This window comes from Acanthisitta chloris, unplaced genomic scaffold (genome assembly GCF_000695815.1).
Source record: "Acanthisitta chloris isolate BGI_N310 unplaced genomic scaffold, ASM69581v1 scaffold1414, whole genome shotgun sequence".
Taxonomy (NCBI): domain Eukaryota; kingdom Metazoa; phylum Chordata; class Aves; order Passeriformes; family Acanthisittidae; genus Acanthisitta; species Acanthisitta chloris.
Genome location: NW_008670778.1, coordinates 126,573 through 152,489, shown reverse-complemented (window position 1 = coordinate 152,489; position 25,917 = coordinate 126,573). Strand labels below are relative to the sequence as shown.

Genomic DNA, 25,917 nt, shown 5'->3' with positions numbered 1-25,917 from the left:
CACCCCCAGCCTCCTCGCCAGTATACAAAGCAGAAAAGACCTTGGCTCTGCTGAGCAATAACAAAAACATCTTTATATTATCAACTCTGTGCTCAGCACAAATCCTAAACACAGCCCCATACTAGCCAGTGGGAAGAAAGTTAACTCCACTTCAGCCCAAACCAGCACAACTCATTAATAGTTCTCCAAGATCCTTTGGCAACTTATTCTCACCTATGATTTACACTAGATAGCAAGTGTTTTATTGCTGAGAGGAACCTTTTAGTGCTAAATTTCAGTTTTATCAGAAAATCTGGCCCACATAGGAGGAACATAAAAGCATACATCATCTCATCCCTTGAACAACAGCAGCTCTGGAGATGGAGAAATGAGTGGAGGCAAAACTGCTTTTTTGCAGCTCATTAAAAGGATAAATTAGGATAAGCACACTGGATACTTACTGAATCAAACATGTAATCTTATTCACTTGTTTTAACTAAATGTACAATAACTAAAGCAGTGAGCAGTGTGTTCTCTGCACATTATGCTGTCTGGTATTAATGAAAAGATATGAGCACCATCCCAGGCAGCACTTTGGCAGTATCTGTACTGTGTATTCTTATATATTGCATTTTAGAAAGATCTATGTTGAAGGTTTGCTGAAAAAACAACTTGCAGCAAATCAAAGTCCATGCAATTATATTTGTGTTTGGGTTAAATCAGTTTAGCACTGTCTGTAGGGACATCTCTTTTTTCTTTTTTCCAATTGTAAACTGATCTAGATGAAAAAGAGATTCTGTCACTAACAAGACATCAATGATAGAAATGTTTCTGTTCTTACATCTCTTTTGAAATTACTCTTCTGAATGACTTCAATCTAAATATTTTATAACTGTGGGGTTTAAAAATTAAAATGATGGAGAAATGAATGTAGCTGTAGCCGAAAGATATAAATTGAGGTTAGGATTTTAAAAGAAACACCAGTTAGAAATGAATCATGATCCTAATTTCTGTGAAATTTTTGATCCTTAGTTGAGTGTCTGTTAGACATCACAATATGTTTCTGGACACGTTCACACAAAACAATGGCTCAGCAATGGCAGCTCAGGAAGATCCTGTTCCCCCTTCACCCTGTTTGGGAGCAAGCAGCAGCTTGACACAGAAATGTAGTGAATCTGGTACTGAGGGAAATCTAAGGTGTTGTCCTGCAGTATGTAAACTATTTGCAGTATCTGTGCCATCCTGTGGAGTACAGAGCTACAGGGTGTTCTGAGAGTTGTGTTGCTGCAGAAAGGGTTCCCACTCCTGATGGGCAAACTCCCATTTCTGTAGAGCACACGTGTGACTTGTGGGGCAGAACCTACCCTGGGACAGGATCTGTAGCACCTGGTTTGAAGCCAGTTGCACTTCCCGAGTCTGTATAGCTGTATTTTAGTTACCCATGGGCAGATACATGTTCACAGCCTATCCTACGAAATACAAGAACTTGGAAAGACAACAGAAATATATGTGTAACTGAAATCTAATGTCATTCATACGTGGTTAGCCCCAGTTGAGACTAGGAGAATTAAGTGATCTGCTAAAAATGTGTGATGTTAGTAGCCCCTTTTATATCACACTGGTGTGACTCAGCCTTGACTTTTGTTCTGCCTGCAGAGCTCTGAGAATTCATGTCAGCATAGCTTAGCAGGAGCTCAGTATTTCTTCACAAGGTTCTGCAGTGAGAAAGGCCATGCCACGTCTGTAATAGTCCCTTGTTACAACACAGAGTGTTTTCTGTGGTTGATGTGGTCAACATTTAGTGCCATAACAAAACCAGAGGCCAATTAGAGATCGCTGAATGGAGGAGAGGGCAAGAATTCAACCTTTCACGTTGTCCCAGGTGGGTGGCATACAGAGTAGCAGACCACATTCAGTAGTTCTGGCACTCTGGAAAAAGATGATCACTGGTCAGATGGAAACATCCAGCAGATCCCAGTTGGGTCAGGCTGTGGCAGTTGTTACACTGCAGTGAGACCATTCTGAATGTGATCACTTTTCACTGTGAGTGTTTGTGCCAGCACAGGGGAGTCCCCAGCACAGTCCAGAATGATCTCTTACAATACCAGTTGTGCTGAGTAACTCCCCTGGATGCCTCAGCTTCCTGAAGGAGTCGTCACATCCTGAATTGAGCTCTGGTTTTGCAGTCCTTAGTAGACATTACAAGCACTACTGTGGAGTATTGCTGACACTGTCTCTCCCAGGGCCTCCATTTGTTTTGTGCTGCTGAAATTGGGTGCTCTGCAGTTTGCCATCCTTATGTGCCTCTGTTAGCCTGTGCCATACCTGCATCTCAGGCTGACAAACGACCTCTGGCTCTAATGAGCTCAGAAGCATTGAGGAAGGCTATGTTGCCCTTGCTGTGTGCAGGCAAAGGATAATGCTTCTGTGTTGGTTATAATTCTGTTGTGCTCATTATGTTAAGTAGGGCAAGCAGTACCCACAAAGCTCTTTGTGAGTGAAATGTGAATGAAACAAGCTCACACAGACATCCATTATTAAAAGTTAGGTTGTTAGGGATCCTGAAAGTGTTTACCAAACTCTTTTTGAGTGGGTGCACTTAGGATTCCACTTTGTGGGCTTGTAAATGTTCATTGCCTGATCCAGTATTGCCAAAGCATACGTGGGAGAGAGAGAGAACATTCTTTACTTATGTGCTGAGTGACAGGGTGAGTGGGAAAGGAGGTGTGCAGCAGGACCCCAGCAGAGGGACTGCTCTGGAGAGTTTGGCTCTTGCATAGACTGTGATATGAAGGAGCCTCTTTTACTCAAAGGTGTAAAACAGCTTTTCCAGGCAGTGTAACTGCAGTCAGCCAAATGACTTTTGCATTGGTAAAAACAGGAGTTGTATAAAGAAGCAAAGGCAGGAAGGGCTGAGAGGAAAAGAAACATTGCAGCTCAGATGTTTTTTCTTCTCTGGAGATTGTCAAATAGTATGGTACAGCATGTGGCTTGCAGCAGGTTTGCTCTGTTCCTGGCTGAGTCAGTGCTGTCTGGCATCTAGACAAGTGCAGAGGAGAGCTCCTGTTTCCTGTGCTCAGAGAAAAGTGCAGAGGAGAGCTCCTGTTTCCTGCTCAGAGAGGCTTTGGCTATTTTATAAGTACTTCTTCTTTCAAACAGTTCTCCAGTCCCAAATTGTATTACTTTGAGGCTCAGTTTGTCAAGGCACAATAGCAGAAGCCTTGAAGAGCAGCAAAATTAGGTGTGTGATAAAGTGGGCACAAACAGAGCAGGCAAGAGGTCCCTTGGAACAGATGTGACTGCAAGGGAGAAAAGTCAAGCACTGGCTGTTTGCAGAGACTGATGCATTTTAGGACAAAAGCTGTTTGTGGATAGCTGTCCAGAAGGTCCATCAGTGTTACAGTGACATGTGCAGTTCTGGATGTAGCCTGCAAGGCATCAGATTTCTGTGAAATTTTCCCTTTAATAAAACTTCAGGTGGGTTCAGGCTGGGTGTTTTCCTGCCAGCTCTGCCTCTCCCCAGAGCCCCAGCTCCTGCAGCCTTCCACACACCAGAGCAGGACGTGTCCCTGTGGAAGGAGCACAGGAGCCTGTTGCATTACCTATCACACTGGTTTGGACACAGGTCCTGAAATTCCCCCAGTATGCAGCATTCTTAGGTACCTCATGTTTAATTCCACCGTGTTTCCTGCTCTCCTGTCCCTCTGCCTCTGGTTCTTGTTCGTGTTGTCTCAGCTTTGGCTCCTTCACCTGGCTCTCAGCACTGTGTGCTGTGGCTCAGCCACCCTTGGGACTGTGCTGTGCTCCTTTGGCCTGTCTGGCTGTTCCTCCTCCAGTGGCTGCTCAAAGCCTTGACTGTCCCTGGCAGTGTCACCAAACCTGCTGCAGTCCCTGAGCAGCTTTAATAGCTCAAGTTAATACCCATGTACACTTGGAGAGGAAGAACAGCCTTTTTCATGTTGTTCAGTGCCAGCCTTGTTAGCACAGCTCAGTTAAAATACTGGTAGTGAAAGGAAAAATGAAATATGATCACCAAATGACGTTATAAACATAGCTACATAAATAGTTGAGCTGAAGTTCTTACAAGACTCAGGTCTTTTGTCAGAATTTTACTGCTTTTTCTTTCATTTGTGTGAAAATGGGATTTGTTTTTTACTCCTGTACATCTTTTACTCCCATACATCTTGAACCATTTGCTATTTTGGCTGATGACAAAATGTTACCAGATCTTGAAGAATGTACAATTCTGTTTCTCCTTGTGGCTCTGAGAAATTCTGACTGTGTTGGAACTAAATCTCCCTCCTACATATGTTCTTAAAACTACACTTTAACCCCAAATGTTTTAGTAATATACTTATTTGTGTTTAAAGAAAAAAAAAGCCGAATAGATTATATAGTTCAGTGATTAAAGCACAAGACATGTTCTCTTGCTGTCGTTGGCTCTGATACCCACAGAACTCTTGGTGAATGATTCTCAAACTATAGAAAATAATTCTCGTTCATAATTTATGTTCATATTTGTAGAATGTCTCAGAGATGTGTTATTAATACAGGAACTTGTTCTCACTCTGTTGTTCTTCCTGCAGAGTTATGCCAAATTAATTTTTATGTGACTGGCTAAATTGCCTTATCACAATGCAAGTGTTCGCAGGGAATATCATTTTCTTGTGGCCAGATATTTGAAAGAGGATCCATGATGTGTTCTGTCCTCCATTTCCCAGAGTCGTGCTTGAAACAGAGCACCAGGAGTGTCTCTAAATCTGCAGTAACCATGACAACTGCTCTGTGTTATTAGCCTAATGCGATGGAGAGGAGCAGGTTGCTCGTGGTAATTTGTTGGCTGCGTTGAGCTGACGCACTCGTTGTAACACTAAGTGATGTTTAGGATTTACAGTCTGAAATAAGTCACAGTGCTGAACATCCTCTGTGCCTCGTGGGCTGGTGGCTCGGGCCGAGCGGAGCGGAGAGTTTCATCCCTACCCCTTCCTCTCCTTTTCCCCCTTCAGCACACGTCATGCACATGGACACACACCCTTCACCGTGGCTGATCGTCATTCCTGCCGGGAATGATGGAATTTCAGTCCTCACCAAGCTTGGCAGAAGGGAGGTGGCAGAGACACTTGTGAAGCTGCACAAGTGCTCTGTGTTCCGTGTGTGATCTGGAGTGGGGTTAATTCTGATCTGTTTAAATGAAAAAAAAGGAGGTGATTTTTATTGTCGACAGCTGATACGAAAAGCAGTGTAGACAGGAGAATGTAGTTTTTAAAACTTCACACACATTGAAAAATAAGTGAATTCGAGCTGGAAGTAAAGATAATGAATGAGTCTGAATAGAAAAAGAGGAACCATCAATTCAGGAATGGACCCTCTTTAGAAGTGAGTCCATTTGAAAAGCCTGAAGAAATTAGATACAATTAGAACCTAATTCTATTCTCTTTCAGCATATGAAGTTATTTTTAAGGTGTGGTGATGCTAAAAGGGAGTTAAATGACATGCACATGGTTTTGTGGGCTGGATCTTTTTGGAATTTGTTACAGTAGTCTATTTTACACATATCTCAAACTGAAACCCAGGAAGCTCTGTCAGAACACCAGGAAACGCTTTCTGACGGTGATGGTGACCAAGCACTGGCACAGGTTGCCCAAGGAGGTTGTAGAGTCTCAATCCTTGGAGACATCCAAGGGGGTTGTTTCCAGGGTTTCCTCCATTCAGATGAATTCATCTGCTTGTTGCCTGTGTGTGCTCTGAACAAGTGTGGGATGCTGTGGTCAATGCCTTCGGAAACTCTTAGTGTTCTTACGACCGGGGATGGATTTCTCTGAAGCAGTTTGTGTTTGCATTGTGACTTCCAGCAGTTGACATCTTTCCTTTAACCTTTCTCCCCAGGTGCAGGAACCTGACGTTCCCCGACAGCCTCCCTGAGGTCAGCATCGTGTTCATCTTTGTGAACGAAGCTCTCTCGGTGATCCTGCGCTCCATCCGTTCCGCCATCGACCGCACTCCTGCTCACCTGCTCAAGGAGATCATTTTAGTGGATGACAACAGCAACAATGGTAAGAGGTTTTTGGTTCTTCCCCCTCCCCATCCTGCGGGTGGGTCATACATGAGAAGCCTTGAGTTCTGCTCCTGCTCATCCCATTGGCATTTCAGGTGTGATCAGTATGTTCTCCCTCCTTCACCCCAGTCTTGCTGGGCTGTCTTCGGACACGGACGAGTGGAGCATGTTAGAGGTGTGATCAGTATGTTCTCCCTCCTTCTCCCCAGTCTTGCTGGGCTGTCTTCAGACAGGCATGAGTGGAGCATGTTAGTGTGTGTACAGAGGAGGAGTAACTGTATGTTTAGGGTGTCTGATAGGATTTTGAGTGTAACAGGAGATCAGAGACCTCAGACCTCGGAAGTTTTAGTGCTTCAGAATGTTTTGGAGATCATGTTCTCTCTGTGCATTTCCTGTTTCAGTTGTGTAATTGCATGTGTGTACTCACTTTTTCTCTTTTGTATAGAAGATCTTTGTGTTTCTTAGATTTCTCCTTCAGGTTTTCAGTTCTCCTCATTAGCAGCACTTACCTTGCTGCTTTTCTGCTCCCTGTACTCAGGGTTTGCTCTCTGGGATCTGCAGGATTGCACTGCCCATATCTGATGGCTCAGAACTTGCCTGGGTGTTTGTCAGTGAGGCCATGCTGGGCACTATTTACTAGTCTTATTTTCTGGCAACTTCAGTGATGAAATTTTAATAAGCACAAGATGCTGAACTTCTGAAAAATTTTGCTGTGCTGGGGGGTTAATTCTGAGCTGTTAAAAACCAAGGAGAATCGGAATTTCTCCTGTTGAAGGAAAATGCTGAACAAAGGGCTTCTCTTATCTTGCCATCATTACAGCTGTTATCTGCCTACATCCCTGTAGCTAGATCCTGTGATGAGCTGCTGATCATAAATGTATCTCAGATTTGTACAGAGAAGGAACTTATTGGGAACAAGTAAATAGGTTCACCACTCCAGGCTATGCACATCATCATCTCCTCTTCTGCTGACTGTCAATGAAGGAAAAAGTACAAACCTGACTTGTTAAAGTATGCAAAAAGCTCAACTTGGTGTAGGCTTATGTCAGATTTAGTTCCAGTCCAGGTGAATAGTCCTATATTTAGAGACACCTAAGGCTGACCAGGCTGTTCCTGCAACACCTGCTCGTGAGCACTGTGGGTCACTTGGCATGCAGAATTCAGGAGTTACTGCTCTTTATGAGGAACTGTTCCGTACACAATGGGTGTGTGGCTTCACTCACCCACCAGGGTCAGTCTGCATTAGGCTCTCACTACAGGAGGTGCAGAAGGAAGCTGTAAGCAGCTCAGAGGTGGTAGGAAATAGCAGCTGGGCCAACACTGCTCATGCCAACTGGTGATAGCAACTGGGAAAGATGAGACCCAAATGTGATGGGAACACAGTGTAATAATGGGTGTTTTAATAGTCTCAACAATGAGTACATTAATGCATATCCCATATCTTTAAAGATGAGACCCAAATGTGATGGGAACACAGTGTAATAATGGGTGTTTTAATAGTCTCAACAATGAGTACATTAATGCATATCCCGTGTCTTTTAAATAAAAGTGTTACTGTTTACAGATGGATTTGTACAAGCTCAGTGCTCCTGAGAGCCTGTTGTCACTGTGGTGAGCTCACTAACACACACACCTCCCACTGTGCTCTGTGGGCTCGTCAGGATTGTTCCTTTGCATTATTTCTTAGCTGCAATCGATAAGGAATCACAGGAGCTACTTAATATTTCAGGAGAAGCTGTTCAGCCACGGTGTTTGTTAGTGCCAGTACTGTCCTGTCCAAGGTTGTATTTTTGTGTTTGGCTCTTGCCTTTCTTACCCTGCAGTGCCTTAAGCCCTAGGGTTCCTGCCCCAAACAGGGGTCAGAAATTGAGGGGAAGGTAACCTTTGCTTTGGTTGTCTTGGCTTGGTGTTATAGGTCATTTTATACCAAATCACACTCTGCAGAGTGGTGTTTAGTCTCCAAGAAAAATTCAACGCTTCCCAGGATTTTATGCTGCTCCTGTAACCCTTTCTCTGGCATCTCTTCCCTGCAGTAGTAAATCAGATTTCCACAGTCCTCTTTGTCCCATAATGCATGCTGAAGACCTGGTAATAGGCATCCATTTGGAGGGAATGGATGTTTGATCGGGGCGGGAGAGATCGTAAAGATGATTTATGGGCTTTTCTATTATTAGCTTAAATCTTGAAATATTTATTTTACCATTTGCTTTGGCTCGTGTAGTACTCTGTTTTCTTTTTTGTGTTCTCCCTTCTAGCATTGCTGAGCCGAATCCTTTCTATTTAGTGTCATTCTGTGTTTTTGTTAGTGGCTCTTTAGCTTGAAGTGTTGCTGTGTGTGAGGTGAGTGGGTTGCTCTGGGTTTCCCTGCAGTGTTAGCTGAGGGGCAGGTGCCTGCAGCTGGCTCTGGCACTGGGATTGCTCTCAGGCTTTTGCCAGGGGTGGCAACTTCTGTAGCTCCATGTAAGAGCTCTTCCTGTGGTGCCATGGGCAGGAAGCATCACACGGTGGGCAGTGGCTGGAGGGGAAGAGTGAGAGCAGAGATCAGGCAGAGTGTGAATGAGCACGTTCTGATGTGGAGTCCCTTGCACTGGTGGCTGGATTCACATAGAGGGGTTTAAAATAGAGGCAGGGACAGTGACTGGCACTCGAGGGGAGCCCCAGAATTTCCCAGTTCTGAGGGAATGTGATACACTGGTGAACTGGTATAAATTCTTGCTGTGGGCCAAATTCTGAGTCTAGTAACGAACACCAGAATTCATCCCTAATTTCTGCAGACCTGTGTCTTGGAAAAGAGCAGCTGTTTTTTAAATTCCAGAAGGCTGAGTTCAGAGACATGAATCCAGGTGCGTTGCTATTGCCATAGTGTTTTACTGCATGTACTTCAAGGTGTGTCGAGCAAATTATCTATGACTCTCTCTAAACCTCAGTGCTGTTTTTCAGGTTCCAAATTATGTTTCAGGAGACCTCAATTAATCTCTTTGTGAAGCTTCCCTTTTCTAAAATAAATGTTTCAAGTTAGGAAGCTGTGAAAATGCCAGTGTGTGCCATTTCAAAGCAGCAAATAGATTTGGCAGGTCCTGAAACTTTGATCCTTTATTTAGTAAAGCTATTTGCATGGCTTAATGGATGTATTTCGTCTTCCCATATTTTCTGGTGGAATTCTGGTAAGCATTGCACTGATGAATTGTTCCATATTGCTGTTAGGTACATCAGTATTTAATTGAAGGATAAAAGAGGTGCATTCCAGTGATTGCCTGTGTGCTGTACAATCAGAACAAAATTGATGAGTAATGAAGGAAATATTCTCACGTGTTCAGTGCAGTGGTTCTCATTTTGTCCTGAGATTTCCACGGATACAGCTGTTGACATGCAGGTGTAATGCTGAATATCACAGGATGCTGCTTTTATGGCTTGCAGTGCTTAAGAGAATTAGCACAGCCTGGTAGAAAGTGGGTCAGGTACAATGGTATCACCTGTGAGAGATCTGCAGCATTGTCCTCAAAACACTGAGTGAAAAACTTCTCAAAGAGCATCCAGAGCTTTTCATTAGAAAGGTATATTTCTTCTTTGGTGATCTTCAAGAGATATTTGGGAATAGAAGATGGGCTGATTTTTATTTCTTTTTCTGTACAAAAGCAGTGATGAATAAGCCTCAAACTGCTGTCCAAATGCAAATGTTTCATGTCACAGCACGATCTGAAGGTGGCTCACTTAGAGACCAGACAACAATGAAAAACCCATTAATAGCAGTCTCCCAGGGAAAGGAGGGCTGTGTGCTGCTGGTTGGCAGTGAGATGCAAAACAACATGTTCTCAAATTGTCCCCGTGCCTCTTATCATCTCCTCCATCCCAGGATTTGCTGCACTTTCTCACAAACTGCATTCCTCCTCCTTCCTCATCTCATCGTTCAGCTTCCCCTGGCCTTTAGCCACAGTAATTAAACTCCTGCCTGACTCATCCCTCCCCACCTCCCTCCTCCTCCACTGCCCACCAGTGTTCGATTCTTTGCTTTGTAGCAGGTTTTTATCCTTCTGGTTTGCTCCCCTGTGCCTCCGTTTCAGACACATTTTTCCATTCTCTCTTGCTTTGATTTAAAAATAGTTCTGTTCTATGCTGCTCAGGCCCCTTTCTCTCCCCTGTCTGAGCTCCATGTTCCATCAGACATGAATGCTGCCTCACGTTCCACCAGCCCAGGGGCAGGGACAGCATCCCTTGCTGGAGACACCTCTGCCTTTTCAGGTGTCATAGTCCTGGGTGTGTGGAAGCTGTTTGATAACCAGCAGCTCTGTGGTGGGAACTGTCACATTGCTCCATTCCACCTGACTCCATGGAAGGTCCTTAGCCTTCCTCTTCTGGACAGTTAGCAAAGTTCCAGGGCTGTGAGGGTGGAGTGGGACTGCAGGGCCCCTGCAGCACATCCCAGAGAAATCACATCTGTTGCACCATTTCCCTCTGTGGCAGCAGTGACTAAATGGCTTCTCAAAAGAACAGTTATTTTAATCCTCTGCACTATGGCACAGTTCAGTCTGTTGGTGTGGCTGAAGAGCAAGATTTCCACCTGTGTGAGCTGATAGTGTCCACATCAGGGGCAGCTCTGGGGGCAAAGCTTGCATTGAGGTCTCCTGACATCAGACTTTGACTCAAGCACTCAGATAGTACTGTGAGCTGAACCTTCCACAGCCAGCAGTGGTCAGAAGTTAATAGATGCTCATCTTATCTTTTATTCTGTCTATGAGGTAATTTAACTCTTTCCATCCTAATACACCTGCAGTGTTGCAGTCTGATAAATACCATTTTCTGTGTCAGATCCAGTACAGCAAGTCCCAGAGGACTGGTCTTTCTCCATCATGGTTTGGTTCCATTCAAGAGAATGGCACTTGTAATGGAAAGAGTTTGGCAGGGTGTGGGGAAAATGCTTTGTAGTGTCAGGCAAAGGAGTTTAAAGATCGAGTCCTGTAGAAAGTTAATATAAATTGCCTTTTAAATGAACTTTATTAGAATTTTCCTTTTCTTCCCAACCCAAGAATAGTTTCCTTGAAAAGAAAAATGGCTAAAAAGGTAACTTTCATAAAATTAATGCTGAGTTCTTAACTCAAACTGGTGGTAAAACTTCCTGCCAGAGCTGATAATTTCAAACACTTCAGCTTCTTTGTGATAGAACCTGAAAATTCTTAATATGCTGAAGGGTTTGAGGCATGATAAGAGATTTGCCTGAGGAAGTATTTAAGAGTGTTCTAGTGTATCACCAAATGGTGAAAATCAGTTAGCAAACAGATGAAAACATTGCAGATCATTCTCTGGTCACCCAACAGGCAAACCCAAAGGCACATTTACAGGCATTGCTCAATGTTTTAAAGGCATTGTGAAACCTCCTGTGAGTCTAAGGTTCAAGCACAGACCCTTTTATCAGAGGATATTTAAATTATAAAAAGTTGGTGTTGGTTTTCTTCTGGCACACTTTTCCACAGATGTGCTTGGCATGAAGCCTTTGGAGCTGTTCTCAAAGTACAGTGGATGGCCAAGGTATAAAGTACTTGACTTGGTCACTGCTACTAATTTCTGGGGCCATTACTGAGATGGTGTTCTTTCCTTTTGCATTGGAAAAGTCACCTATTTAAAGTAATAAAATACCTAGAGCTGCAGCCTGGGCAGCTTTGGGGGAGCTTGATTTAAGACACTGCAGAAAATATGATGCAATGAGACATAAAAGCTGAAATATTTATTTACAATGATGCAATTAATAAGGGACAAGTGAGGACTTAGGGGTAAGGCTGTGAAGCAGTGAGAATTCCTGCTTGTTTTTCCTCCCCAGTTTATTTGGAAAAGATGTTTTGTTTTTCTTGGGCCTCCATAAGCAGAGTCATTGTTAGCACCACTGACTGAAGTCATTTCTCATTTTTTTTGGTCTGGATCTGCACATTGTGAGAGCCACCTGTGTAAGCAGTGTCTGACTTCTGAAATTTTCATTTAGTCTGTCTCTTTGCTTCAGCAATTATGTCTCCCAGAAGAGAAGAACATCAGCAGATAATGAAGTTACAGGAAACCTCAATGGCTTGTTAAAAAGAGCATCATCACACATGGACATAGAATGATCACACAGCTCATAGGAAGAGAAATGTGTCAGATGAAAGAAGAGAATTTGTACGTTAGTTTTTTCCTACAAGCCTGAAAAGATCAGTTGCTACACAGTGATAGAGCAGCACTTTACAGGTTGCCTGATACTCAGTTGACCCTGAGCAATATTTTATGCATCTCTGACTAAACTCTCACTGATCCACTCTTCTCTTGAAATCTGAAATCTGAGTAAGTGGCTCTGTTCCTGTGTGCCCCAGTAGGAGCTCTGGGCAGAGTCTGATGGCAGGAGATGCTGCTGGTTCATATCCCTGAAGATGCATTGGGCATGTGAACTGCTCTGTGTCTCTCTTGGGTGGTTCTACAGCAGCCTGAACACTCTGCAGAGCTCCAGGCATCACGTGGCAGGAGCACTTCTGCAGAGGACAGATCAGTAAATCCAGTTTAAAGCTGGCAAGATTACTGGTTTACTGCATGCTCTAGAATGGGATTTTGTTGGGTTTGCAGATGTACCTTCACAGTGCCTGAGGTGAGAATGGTGCAGGAACTGTAGTGTTCAAGCCTCCATCACAAACTACTGCTGCTTTTACCAAGTGATGCTGAGGTTAAACTAAGCATGATAGCGAATCTAAAGAGCAAGGTGAGGTACGAGAAAGCTCCCAGCTGAAAATTATTCTTTAGAGGAATTATTTAGTGGAACTGTCAAAGCAGGTGCATGTTCAACAGTTCACTTGACTTCCTGGGATTGCATTATCAGTTATCAGAGTACCATGGAAAACAGCAGTGTGGGATTTGTCTCTCTCTCAGGATCTCATGTGCTGGGACTTAGCCCTGATATGTGACAAAACATCTTTTTGTGGAGCTGCAGAGTGTTGTGCACACCCTGTGCTTGGGTGTCTCCAGATGGACCATGCTCTGCTGCTCTGGCTTTTTTTTCAGGAATGGGGTGACTAATTTCATCCAGAGCAACAGTCACTGCATTTGTACCTGATATAACCTGAGTTAGTAATCTGTATACTGGAGATTGATTTTATTTCAATTAGGTTTCAGTCTGCCCACGGAAGCTTTTAATCACAGCAGGTTACTTTGGTTACCAGAGCCAAGTTTTCTGCTGGCTTAACTTCCCCTACCTGCCCATCTCCAGCTGAACTGAGTGGATTTCTGATTCTGGCAATTTTGAAGGGCTCCTATCAGTGTGGAAATTGCATTTCTGTCTGTGCCCATTACAGCAGAAATTCCTATGATTTCTGTAACTGGCTGTGCTAGGGGGAAAATCTCCTGTCTGCTTTTGTACTCTATTTTTTAAGTTTGGTATTACCTGTGTAATCAGTTACCTGTTCAGTGGCTTCCTGACTAAAAATGACCTACAAAACCATCTGAAGTACAAAATAAGTATGTTCCTATTTTTGATGGGTTCCTTTAGAAGTGGAAGGTCATTCTCTGTGAGTTTTGGATAATTTGCTTAAAGATACTGTTGAAAAGGAGGGGTGAACTCTGCCTGCATTATCCTGTTACTGGCAGAACCTGTTTTGGCACAAGCTTCAGCCCAAGGGCTCAGTGGCTTCCCAAAAGGAGCTTGAGTCGTGACAGCCAAGAAATACATGAGTGGCAGAGAACCAAGAGCCAGTTTTGAGGGGAGTATTGGACAGATCCTTGGCCTGGCACTGTTGGTGCTGTGCATTAGTCCTGGAGTACCTGCACAGACCTAACAGGTCTGTGTGTCTCTTGGGAGTGTGAGGCACCACCAATGGTGGAATTCTTCTGGAAAAATTATAGTCAGGTTTCTCTGTAAAAATTCTTGATTTTTCTCCATGTACTTCAATACAATTCTGACTCCAACTGTTTTCTCTCCCCTGGGAGACAGAAACTGGCATTGTTTCTGCCGAGTGTGTGCCCAGGGTGTGCAGGAGGGCCAGGAGTGGTGATCTACCCTGAGCACACTGCTGGGGACAGGGGAGCCCTCCCAGCACAGGCTCAGTAATGAGGGGGGTGGTGTGGCAGTGCAGGATGTTCCTGCCTTTCCCCCTAGGCAATAAATGTCTGCAGTGTGTGCCAGATCAGTTCTGCTGGAGCTCTGCTCAGCTCTGCCATCAGGTCCCAGGCTCCTCAGGGTCCCTAGTTAGCTTTTCTGTCTCTGCTCTTTGCTCCTGTGCTGTTACTGGCACAGGTGCAAAAATGGGCTCTAGTCTGCTCAGCACAATTGCTGTTTAGAGTTTAGTCCCCCTTTTAAAAGTACCTAACCCTTTTAACTGTCCTGGGTTTTGTGTCACCCTAATTATGAAGCCTAACTAATCAGTTGTGTATCTTTGTAATGGATTGGAAGTCTCCTCTCTTTTGAGAGCTGTCACATGGAGCAGTGAGTGGGTAAGGTGCTGTCCAGCAGTTAGAGCTGTAATGGGTCCCACACTCCCTGGTGCTCTTGCACTGTGAGATTATTTGTATTGTATGGTACCCTAAGTCATGGACAATGCCTCTAATCTCTTGGCTTCCAGAAACAGACTACCAGTTCATCGCCAAAAAAAATAAATATTTAAAATCCATGGCACTGTAAGTACTGTGAGAACTGCCTGGAATATTTATTAGACAAGCTACAAATTCTTGTCATCTTATTCCTTTTAACATAATTGTGAATAATTGAAGTAACCAAACTAATTTTTATCTGAAAGGGAAGTCAGTGCAAACCACAAAACAGCTGTAGACTCTTTGTCTGAGATGGTCAGTGTCATTTTTCATCAGCTGATTTTAGGAGATTTTTGAGGTTTTTAATGGGCTGTGAAATTCTTTTCCCTGAATCAGTTATGTCCTTGGTGGAATTTGATATATTTGATGTTTTTCTGGTTTAGCTTTTAAGTCTTAAATGATTTTTTTCCTTCTTTTATTAAACTTGATAGCTTTGTGTCTGAACACCTTCCCTTATTCCTCCTGCCATGCAGTATTTGGAGCGATTTTTCTCAAACTAGTTGTTTGCTGTTTTTTGGTTGCGTTCAAGTGATTTGGCAGGAAGCAAATCTGGACAGTTTTTCCATGTTGTGTACAAAAGCTGTTTTTCAAATGTTACTGATGAGTGTGGAGGGTTCAGAGCCAGGCAGCCACCCTGCCAAGCCTTGGAGCTATCACCAGCAGTGCCAGGCCAGGGAGATGGTGCTCCCTGCCTTCCACCTCCCTGGCCAGGGGCAGCCTGGAAACACAGCCCTGAGAGCAAAGCTGCTACAACGGGTTTGCCATCTGAAATATGCCAGTGTTTGTCACGTTCAACGGGGTTTGTGACTCAAGAGTTCTTCTTGGGTTTTTTGGCAGGGTTTTATTTTGTCTATGAAATTGAAAAAGTAGTATTAAAAGTCAGATTTGGTCACGTTGTGTCTGGATGATGAAAGCTCACAGAATCCTTCAAGGGCTGAATCCCTTGTGCCCCAGCTCCTGCATTACCCAGGTCATCTACTCACTGTTGTCATGTGTTCTTTGTCTGGGTCTTATTTTATTGGAGGGTAGGTGTCCATCAAAAGAAACTGATGCATCCTCTCCAAGGCAGGTGTGAGTGTCACAGTCACAGCACATCTGAGGGAAGAAGTGTCCTCTGAAGACCTCCTAGTCCCACCTCGTGCTCAGAGCTGACTCAGCTAGAACAAGCTGCCCAGGACCATGTCCAGTTAGGACTCAAAATCTCCAACATCAGTAATATCTTTGTTACACTAGTAAAAAAAGATTTAAGGTGTTTGGAAATTTAAGCCAGAAATAAGATTTAAAGCATAAACAAAATTTGACTGCAGTTTTGCATGTGGACATAATCCCTTTTGATTTAGGAGCCCAGCTGAGCCTCCCTGGCTGTATTTGTTAGGTTCAGATGCTGAATAGTTCTCACCAAAGCTGCTCTTGTCATCTTAATTCACACAAGTATTTCTGATGGCCAGATGCTGAGGAGTTGTAAAAGTGCCTTCTCTTCAACAATTAAAAAGGCAGAGCTTCAGAGCCATGTCTCATATGACTAGAACACTGTGGTTATTAAAAATACAGACTCAAAGAGAATGGTTGGTAGTATTTTAAGAATGCCATAATGGCATGAAAAATTCAAACTGTACTGTGCTTGCAAGACACTAGGCCTGAGGTAACTGCATGAACCAGCTCAGGTGGTTCCATGCCATGCCCTGGGGCTCTGGGCTCCCCACGCTCCCCATGAACTTCTTTGAACGCTTTGAGGTGGATCCAAGTTCTCAGTCTGTCTGTGTGAGCTGTGCTGCATAGCCTAAATATTTGTTCACCGTTTCAGGCAGGAGGACACAGCTGATAGCCCTTTCCTCTGGCACTGCAGAGCTCTCTGCCAGAGCTCTAACAGATGTCTGGATGGAGCACAGTCTCCCCAGGGAAATGCAGTCAGGAATCTGTAGGGTGGACTCTCCCGTGAACTACTGCTATTCCCAATGTCACTGTTCTCTTATACTGGATAGACCATTCCTGTGTCATTGCCACCTTAAACATTAAACATCTGCAAATTCTCCTCCCAGTCTCCTCCCTGTGCTATAGGCTCAGTCTTGCAAGCAGCTCAGCAGAGCTGCTCCCAGGGCTGGGGGTGGCAGCTCAGCACAGCCCTGGCTGTGCTGGGAGCTGTGTGATGTGCTGCCCTGTCCTTACAGGGTGAGTCCTTACTGGTTCCATGGTAAATCCAGTCACCAGCACTTGGTAACTCCATGCTGGTGGATATTTTAGTGATGTTAGAGGTGATGCAGTAGTGAAGTACAAGGTGTTTATGAAGAAAAAGAAATTCCTGGATTTTAGTGAAGAGAATGACAGGGTTTTAGTGATTTCATTCCTTGTGGTGCAAATCAAACCAACAGGATCGATGAATTCCAAAATCCAAGTAGTGCATGGGTGGAGAAAAACGAGGCATCGTTTGATGAGCAGAGATGCTGTGTGTGGACACAGACGAGAGGAACAGAGACACAGCTCATCCAATTCCTCATCACTTTTCCATGCACTGGATGCCAGCTGGTTCCAGAGGGATTTGTGAGTGCTAGTGCTGTCAGCTATCAGGTCCATTTCGCATCGTTAGGGAAGGACAGTCCTGATGAGAGCAACAGGACAGAGAATTCTCGTTCACTGGGGAATGGTCACGTGGAAGCAGTGTTTGCATGGGTTTTATTGCAAGGATACACATCTCTTTGTTTGAGTTTTATCCAGGGATAACTTGTACCAAGATCCCTAATTAATGTCTTCAGATTTATTCCCTCTCTTTGCTCTATCTGTATGGTCTTTGTTTATCTACCTGAAGGGATTAAACAAAGCATGTACAAGTAGAACAAACCTTTATTAGGATTTGATACAAAACCCTTTTTCTGAAGCATGATTGCAGCACAGCACTTTTAATTAGTTTCCACAAATGCTTCCAATTAACACCCATAGTGTTTACATTTTAGCTATGGAGAAAATTCACTCAGTTTCCACAAATGCTTCCAATTAACACTCACAGTGTTTACTTTTTAGCTATGGAGAAAATTCACTGACAGAGCAAATAAAAAAGGAACTCTGACTTAAGCTTTCATATGCATCTTAGCAAAAGGCTGAGAGTAACTCCTTGCTAGGAGTCAGTGAGCATTTTGCTTTTCAGAAAGTTGTTTGCTCCTGCTCTTGGTTTGGGGTGTTTGTTCTTATGGATGGTAATAGAAAACGTTAGGAGAAAAAAAGAAAAAACCCATGCCATGTGTTTTGGTGAGATGCTATGAAACTTACTGACTCTGTGTGTTTTGGTCACCCTGATTTGTCTGTGGTGACAGACAGGAACATTGACCAGTCCCCAGTTTGTAGGATTTGTTCTGTGACTGCTTTTCTTTTGCCTCTTCAGGCATTTAGTCTTCCTATGTTTATGGAGTTCCTCATTTTCCTGGTTTGAGTTACCTCATTGGAATTGTAGCATGTGGTTCAGGTGCTTCACATGAGCTGCTCTTGCAGCTCTGACAGCAAACCCTGCCAGTCCTTTGACAACAGCTTTGCCAGTGGCTCTTCTGAGGAGTGTATAAACCTCTTGGGGATTCCTTGAGGTGGAAACACTCTGCAGAATACAAGTGGTCAGACTGTATACAGCTGGGCCACTTTGCTGTCCAACAGCAAAGATTTGCACAGTGATAAATCAGGTGGGATTATTGCTAATTTTAAGCATATATGTTGTTATGTAGACCCTTCATGGTGCTCTGTAGACTGGAGCAGCAGCTGAGCAGTGCCCGTAGTGCAGTGGGTGTCAAGGCAGCATCTCCTTGGTTCAGCCAGATGAAATGCAACCTGCTGGTTCGTGTCCTGGTTTGGTGATTCTTGCCTTTTCCCAGTGTGGAACAGTGGCTAGAACTGACATCTGCAGTGTTAGTGACAGAGTGGGAGTTTGGGACAATGCACGAGGCTCGTTGGCCTCACAGGCATTGCTTACTCTGACTCAGGGAACACCACAGAAGTTTTGCATTCACTTGCAGCTCGTTGGGCCACTTAACACTTCCCAGGGTATGAAGGGTGTCCATTTAGAGCACAATTTCACGTCTGCAGAGCAGGTTTAGGAAGTGAGGGTGATGTGAAGGCCTTGGGGATGGAAGAGTCACATGCCTCAAGGTGCTCCCTGCTGCTCAGCTTCGTGATGTGAAGGCCTTGGGGATGGAAGAGTCACGTGCCTCAAGGTGCTCCTTGCTGCTCAGCTTTGAGACACCCATGCCTGAGGCTTTGTGAGCTTCGGAAAGATCACCAGAATTTCTATGGAATAAATGCTCCTCGGGATTTCAAAGGTTTGGGTATTAATTATATCTCTGAGGCTACTACCTTCTGGAGCAATCTCCTCCTGCAGCATAGGGATATATCTGTACAAAGCCTCTCAGGTGCCCTGAGATGAATGCCATGTAGGAAAACCAGATCCTTACCCTGTCGGAAGTTGTCAAATGGTCTTTAATGCAACAAATTGCAATATGCAGACAAGGAAGGAATTTAGTGCTCGTAGATGGAGAGAATTTAATCATGGAATTTCATTAGACGTTTAGCTGTGTGGGAACTGTTCTTCTGAGGATGCTAAAAGGTTTAAATCTGAGCAGTCAGACAGTAACTATTCTGAAAAATGTGGATATACTGCAAATCAAATTGCAAATCGTTGCAGATCAAAATGCAGTGCGAGGAAATTAGCCTGTGTCTGTGCAAAATCATCACTCACACGGCAAGGTTGGGCAGGAGGCTGGAAGGGCTGCACAGGAGGGGATCATTTCCAGCTCTGAGTCTCACAACAAATGGAGCCTGGTGGGTGTTGGGGGTTACAGACTCACCACTGCTGGTGAAACAAATACTTGGAACACTTTTACTGCTGTAATGTAAAAACTACTGCACTGCTGCCAGTTGTTCCCAGGGAGCAGCAAAGGCAGGGCTGGTGTTCTTCTGTGTGCATCTCCATGGCTGCAAGGCTTCACCCTGCTGGGAGACATTCAGGCAGCCAGATTAGTGTCCTTCAGTTCCGAAATAACCTGCTCCCAGTGAAGTGGGATTTAACCAGACTTTCCAGTCTGCAGTGCTGGTAGCAATGTGCTCTGTGTTGTGAATTGAAAAGGTATGAAGAATTCTAATTTCGAGTTACTAGCTGGGCTGGTTTTAGTCCTTCACTGTTTTTTCTGAAAACAGAAGGATTGCTGCTGCTGTCCCTGCCACCTTTCTGGTGCAGAAAGGCAGGGCACAATCAGCAGTTGTAGTATAACAATGAGCCCCCAAACATTTCTTTCAAACGAGTGGGTTGGTTGTGATTAGATGCCTACGGATTTTCTGCAGTGGCTGATGAAAGGCTTGGAATAGTGTGCTGCCTGCTGATATGTTTATTCTGAAGATACAAATTGTCTGCTATTGTGTTCTCTCAAGACTTGGAGTTTGGGGTTTTTGGGAAGCAGTGGATGATACAGTGCTATAATAAGCAGTTTACTTGGAGATGGTATGTGCTGGATTTAGAAATTTTCCACAGCTACCAAATGGCACAGTCCCAGTGCTGTGTTACTCCCAAGGAGTAAGCAAATATGCTGGGAAAGAAGCAAGCCAGAATTTGTTGCTTTAATTTGAAAATGTGCATAGTTGATGCTTCAAAGAACTCAGTTTCTGTCTTTAGATGGAAACAAATCCTGCAGCTCTTACAGTATTCAAACCAAATCATTTTTTTTGAATGGAGGCTTTACAGGCCTGAAAATTACTTGCATTTTGTCCACGTTTTTAGGAAGTTTCAAAAGGGAGAAGTTGTAGCTTCCGAGTTATCCCATGACATGAGTTAAAACACATGACTTGAGCAGCACAGCAGGTCCCTGCCAGGTTGTTCTAGCTGCACTTGGCAGTGGTTGGGGAGGTGATGTTCCTCCTAGGGCTGTAGTGGATGTGCACACCGAGGGCTCTTTGCTTGCTTGGTGGGTGATGGGACAGCACCACAAAAGTGTTGCTGCTGTCCTGACCCTCGAGATGCTCTCACAGTGCCATCAGCTTTGTGCACATTAGCTACTGGTGTGCAATGAATACAAAGTGAGTCTAATTCCTGATATAAAGTAAGATTTTAATAGCAAACAATGTGGCACACAAGTCTAGGTCCCGTTTATTAAAATCCAAAATATAAAGTAAGATTTTAATAGCAAACAATGTGGCACGCAAGTCTAGGTGCCGTTTATTAAAATCCAAGCCTGTCTTTTAGTGCTCTCTGGCAATCTCCTGAATGTTACATCCTGCTGTTTACTCAGACCTCCTGAGTCAAGGATGTGCTTGCAGAGGTCCCTTCCAACCAGGAGTGTTCTGTGATTGCTTTCTGTGTCCTCCTCCTGTCAGATTTTAATAGCAAACAATGTGGCACGCAAGTCTAGGTGCCGTTTATTAAAATCCAAGCCTGTCTTTTAGTGCTCTCTGGCAATCTCCTGAATGTTACATCCTGCTGTTTACTCAGACCTCCTGAGTCAAGGATGTGCTTGCAGAGGTCCCTTCCAACCAGGAGTGTTCTGTGATTGCTTTCTGTGTCCTCCTCCTGTCACAGTCCTGTTTGCAGCTTTCTTGCTGTTAAGGAGAGGTTTGATCCAGAGACTAATACTAGGAGCTCTGTTTCATGTGTTTCTAACTGCATATTTGCATATTCCATTTTTAATGTGACTAGTTTCCTCTGAATCCACTCCAGAAGTAAAGCAGTTACACTTGGACTATTGTGTTTCAATTGGAAGGTTTTTTCCCTCGTGAATCTGTCATTGTGATGTGCCTGCCATGCTGTTTCTGGAGTCGTGGCTATTTATCAGTCCTGTGAGCAGGTTGCTGCATCTTGTGGTTGTAGAAATACAGAGATCTCTAATGTGCTCTTTAGATTGTATTTTCCTTGATTTATACAGTCAGATCTGGCTCTGTTCAGGCATTTAGTTTCTTTTTCTGAATAGTGATTTTTCTGTTCTGTACACGTCCAAGAAATAGATTAGAATTAAATACTGTATATTAAAAAAAAAGCACCAGTAAGATTACTGGAAGCAGCTGATATCCAGCTGAGGCTGGAATGCATTTCTCAGGCACTTTGCCTTAACATTTAAAGGTCATTTTACAGATGAATCCAGGAACACCAAGAAATGAAATTATGAACTCAGAATTTTGGCAGAAGTTATTTCAGCGGTGTATTATATCAGTGTCAGCTCTGTGCACAGTCCTGGTGCTTGTGAGGATCTCATTTTATGGCCCTTTCCTGAAACTGCTGCATCCAAATAAGCATGGGAAACCATTTGTGAATCAGATGTGATCTGGATGTCTGATTTCAGTGACAGTGCTTGCTCCTGACCAGGTGCAGTGATGGTTGTGTTCCTGTAGCCATGGTCTGTGGATAGCAAGCCCTGGGTGGGGAGCACATACCCCGTGAGCTGGAGGGGAACAGTGTTCTGCAGAGATAATTCAACCACCCAGCAATCCCCACACTGAGTGGGACGATGCAGTTTATATAATGACAGGCCTGTGTTCAAAGATCCTTTGAAATGTAGAGACCTTTCTGTAGGAAGGATTCTAGGTACTGCCATGGAGAGGTAAGCAGCAGGCTCTGTGCCCTGGCTCTGTTGTTGGCAGTGACTGTGGGCAGTGCTTGCAAAGTGCCTGTCCTCCTTTAGCTCATGTTTTCCTGTTTGCTGGGATAAAGACACACACACCCAACTGGCAATCTGTGAAAAGACATTTTGTGCTTTGTTTTGTTAGTCCTGCCATGCCACCTTACAGAGCTGGAAGGAATGTTCACCTAAGAGCAGATTTGTTTTCTTTCCCTCTCTTGCTGTTAACACTCCCCTTTAATGAGCTCTACCCTGTCCTCAGGGGTAAGCGTGGGAGCCTCTCCCAGTGTCAGTGGAATGAAGGACAGTGTTCAGTTCCTTTGTTGCAGTGTTTCTGTTGCCATTAGCAAGATCTCTGGCTGTCAGCTGCCTCTCCATCCCCACACAGGGGTGTGGATGAGCACTGGACCTGCACAGAGTTCTGGGGCTCCCTATGGGACCAAACTGCACAATCAGAGCCTTAGGGAAGTCACACAGTGCTAATGTGCAGCCTTGGGATTTTGGAGGTCTGGGTTCAGCTCCTCCTCTTCTGCAGCTTGTGCAGCTTGATCTGGCCCCTCCATTCAGCTCTGTGTCTTGCAGTGCTGTGCACTCTGCTGCCAGTGTGGGCTCTGTGATGCTGACAGCAGGATGAACCCGGGACAGGAGCTGTCTGTCAACAGCACTCAATAAATAATACAAGGGAAATAAAAGGGATTTATGGCCCTTAGAATAAAGACATTACTCCAAGAGAATAGTACTAACAAAAAATAACAGATGTAATATTTCTTTCTCCCCTATCCCTCTCCTTCACAACGCAGTGTTCAGCTGTCGGAGTTTCCAAAAGATACTTTTCCTAGTTCTTTCCATACTGCTTGGATTTATTAAGATGCAGCAATATTTCTAGGTAGGATTTACTGATCCAGAGGGTGGTATCCCATTTTCATGGCTGGGATTGGAACTGTACTTCATTCAGAGAAACACCCAAAATGAACCCAAGTTCATCTTAGCAGACCTGGAGAGGTTTGACAGCACCTGAGACTTTGGGTTGGTGAAGGCAAAGGTTGTGAGTAGGAAAGTTCATTATGCTCTTTGGCTTTACATGTGCATAGCCTGAAGTTGTGAGATCAGATTATGCATCTCTGCCACGATACAGTGTGTGGTAATGAGAAGGACTATGCTGCAGCTGTTTCTGAGGTCTGTCCGGATCAGTTCCTTGCATCCCGTTGGTAATTTCCCCAGGGTGGTTTATCTGTTACCAGATAACATGAGGTTATTAAAGACATGTGCACAGCAGGCCCTGCTTATCTGCCTGTGCATTGTCACACCCTGCTGCAAACATTCTCTGTACACATGTGCATTACAAATGACATGCCTCTATCTGGTTATAAATATTTTCCATTTGGAAGTATCTGCTTCTGCTACAGAGATGAGAGGAGATCACTTGAGCATGAACGATAAGGGACCAGGGGTAAGGAAAATGAAAATGATGAAGCACTGAGCTGCATATGAAGTAAGTGACATAATCCAGTGTAGGACCTGTTAGATACAGTGCAGCTAACAGGCTCTTTTACAAGCAGAGCTGCTGCCACGAATTCAGGCTCAGTGCCTGCAGAGGGGCTGAGAGGGGAGAGGCTGGCAGCAAACTTGTTCCAACAGGCCTTCCTCATTTGCCAGAAAGAAAGTTAGCTATGTTCATGTACTCTGTTTTTCTAAAGGCTATAAAGTTGTTACTGGAGGAGTGGAAAAGCAGCTCTTCCTGTTCCCAAGACTTTGGGCCATAAATAATCAGGTACAGAAAATGGAAAGCTTTGGTTTAAAATTTACAGCCTTGTGTGAGTTATGCCTTTTTGCCAGTCCTTCCTGCAGAAGCAGGGCCTATGAGACAGGTGTTCCAGGGTGGCACAGCCCTGGGTGAACTGTGCTCTGCCCGTGGCTCTTTCCCCTTGTGCAGGGCACTGCATCCAGCTCTGACCTGTGCAGGATGCTCAGGGAGCTCTGGGATCCTTGCAGGAGCAAACTGCCCAGCAGTCTCTTGGCTCCAGAGACAGGCAGCAGCTCCACAGTGCTCTGGCAGCTGCTGTAATGAGTTGCCTTTAGGAGTGTCCTTTAGGATCCAAGAAAACACCCGGCGTGGTTCTTTCCCTGGGGCCCAGAGTGTGCCTTCTGGGCAGCTCAATGAGCACACAGGGCTGTAGCATAAAAATAATGAATTGGCAGGTTTGGCCTCTTTCTTATAATGTGTCAATCCACAGTTTCTGGCACAGGGAAGCCAATTACCAAGTTAAACCTAATTCTGTATGGAGAAGTAATTCTTTGCTTCACGGTAAAAGAAGAGGTGTTTGTGCCAAGTGCTGAGGTTAAAGAGGGACGTGGCACTTCCTGGGCCTTGGACATGGAAATAAATTTTTCCCTAAAGGTACAGGAGGTTTGCAGAGATGGCAATCACATCCAGAGTCCTGCGGCGCTGGAGTCAGCAGGGACTTCTGGGCTTTGGAAAATGTATAACATTATGAGAGAGTTTTGTTTGTTATTTTAGCTCTGTTGGCAAACTTACAGCTAAGAAGAGTTTTTACAAGTCAGTAAAATGCATCTCTTGCAGCAAAACGTGTGTGTGGGTTCGTAAACAGAGTTGTTCCCAGGGATGTGAGGACTCGTTTAGGCACTCAGAGTGGGAGTACATTAAAGCACAAAAGTTACTGAAAGTGAGGCTTAATTGGATATTCCTGGAGCTCCTTGTCTGTGACTGAGGCAGTGATTTCTTATTTATGACAACGCTGTTTGTCTCAATAACTTTGAAATGTGAAGTCTGGGGACACATCCACCGTTGCTGCAGGACATTGGTGTAAGGGACTGAGGCACCTTCAGCCCTGAGCCTGATAACTGCTCAGCTGGGAGAGGAGAGAGGCTCACAGAATGCAGCCCACTGCCATGCATGATCTGCAGCTGGCTTTGCTTCTGAGCAGCTCCTCGGGGTTGTGCTGGGTTTGGCTGGCACAGTGGAATTCTTTCCATGGGGTATTGCCTGCACAAGAGCCAAGTGTTCAGAGGAGGAGGAGGAGTGTGGTCCAGGTCACCCCTCTGAGCTAGGACTGGCCACTCACACAGGCCAAGCAGTGGCATTGCCAGGGCCTCTCCCAGACCTCATCCCAAGAGCACGATGAGATTGCATGAGCTAAATGATCTCCTCAACACACAATCTCCAGCCGTGGGATGGCTGAGCCTCCTGCTGCTCCCTGCTCCCCCCTGCCCTGCTGCTGCCTAGGGAGGCAAAGCTGCCCCAGGTCTTTAGCACTGCTTTGTCTGCTGAATAGGGAAACTTGACAAAACAAATCTTTGTGGGTTTGTTAAAAACAAACAACCGCTTAGAAGTGTTTGAACTTAATTAGGTTACTATCAAACATAATCATGACGCGTTAATTACGTTCTCCAGGTTTGTGAGGAGAGCTGTGCTGTGCTCTCCAGACATCTGTACCACACACAGGTGGTGGAGCACAGTGTTTCCAAGCACCACATCCACACCATTCTCCCATTCCACAAAGGCTCCTCTTTCTCTCCAATTGCAGACACTCAGCTTAGGCAAATTGAGTCCTTATTTGAGAGATTCCGTGCTGAAAGGCGAATGCATCTATCTTTATCAGCCTGTTTGTTTCCATAATTAGACACTGAATCAACAGTATATTGAAGATGACACATTTGCTTATTCCCTTTCTTCTCCCTATGGTGGCATAAAGCAGTGAAGCACAATAATTAATGAAAAAGACTGTTTATTATTCAGACAACATATATTGAAGTGGG

At 44.5% G+C, this 25,917-nt stretch overlaps 1 protein-coding gene across 1 annotated transcript in view; it reads left to right on the top strand.

Annotated features, from left to right (window-relative positions):
* The window catches only part of GALNT18 (polypeptide N-acetylgalactosaminyltransferase 18), a gene marked incomplete at its 5' end in the record, with an annotated part of 66,389 nt that overhangs the window by 731 nt on the left and 39,741 nt on the right, over nt 1-25,917 (top strand). The window contains one exon of the mRNA XM_009073792.1: nt 5,866-6,032. Coding sequence (XP_009072040.1) covers nt 5,866-6,032 — 167 coding nt within the window. The remainder of the gene's footprint in view (nt 1-5,865; nt 6,033-25,917) is intronic.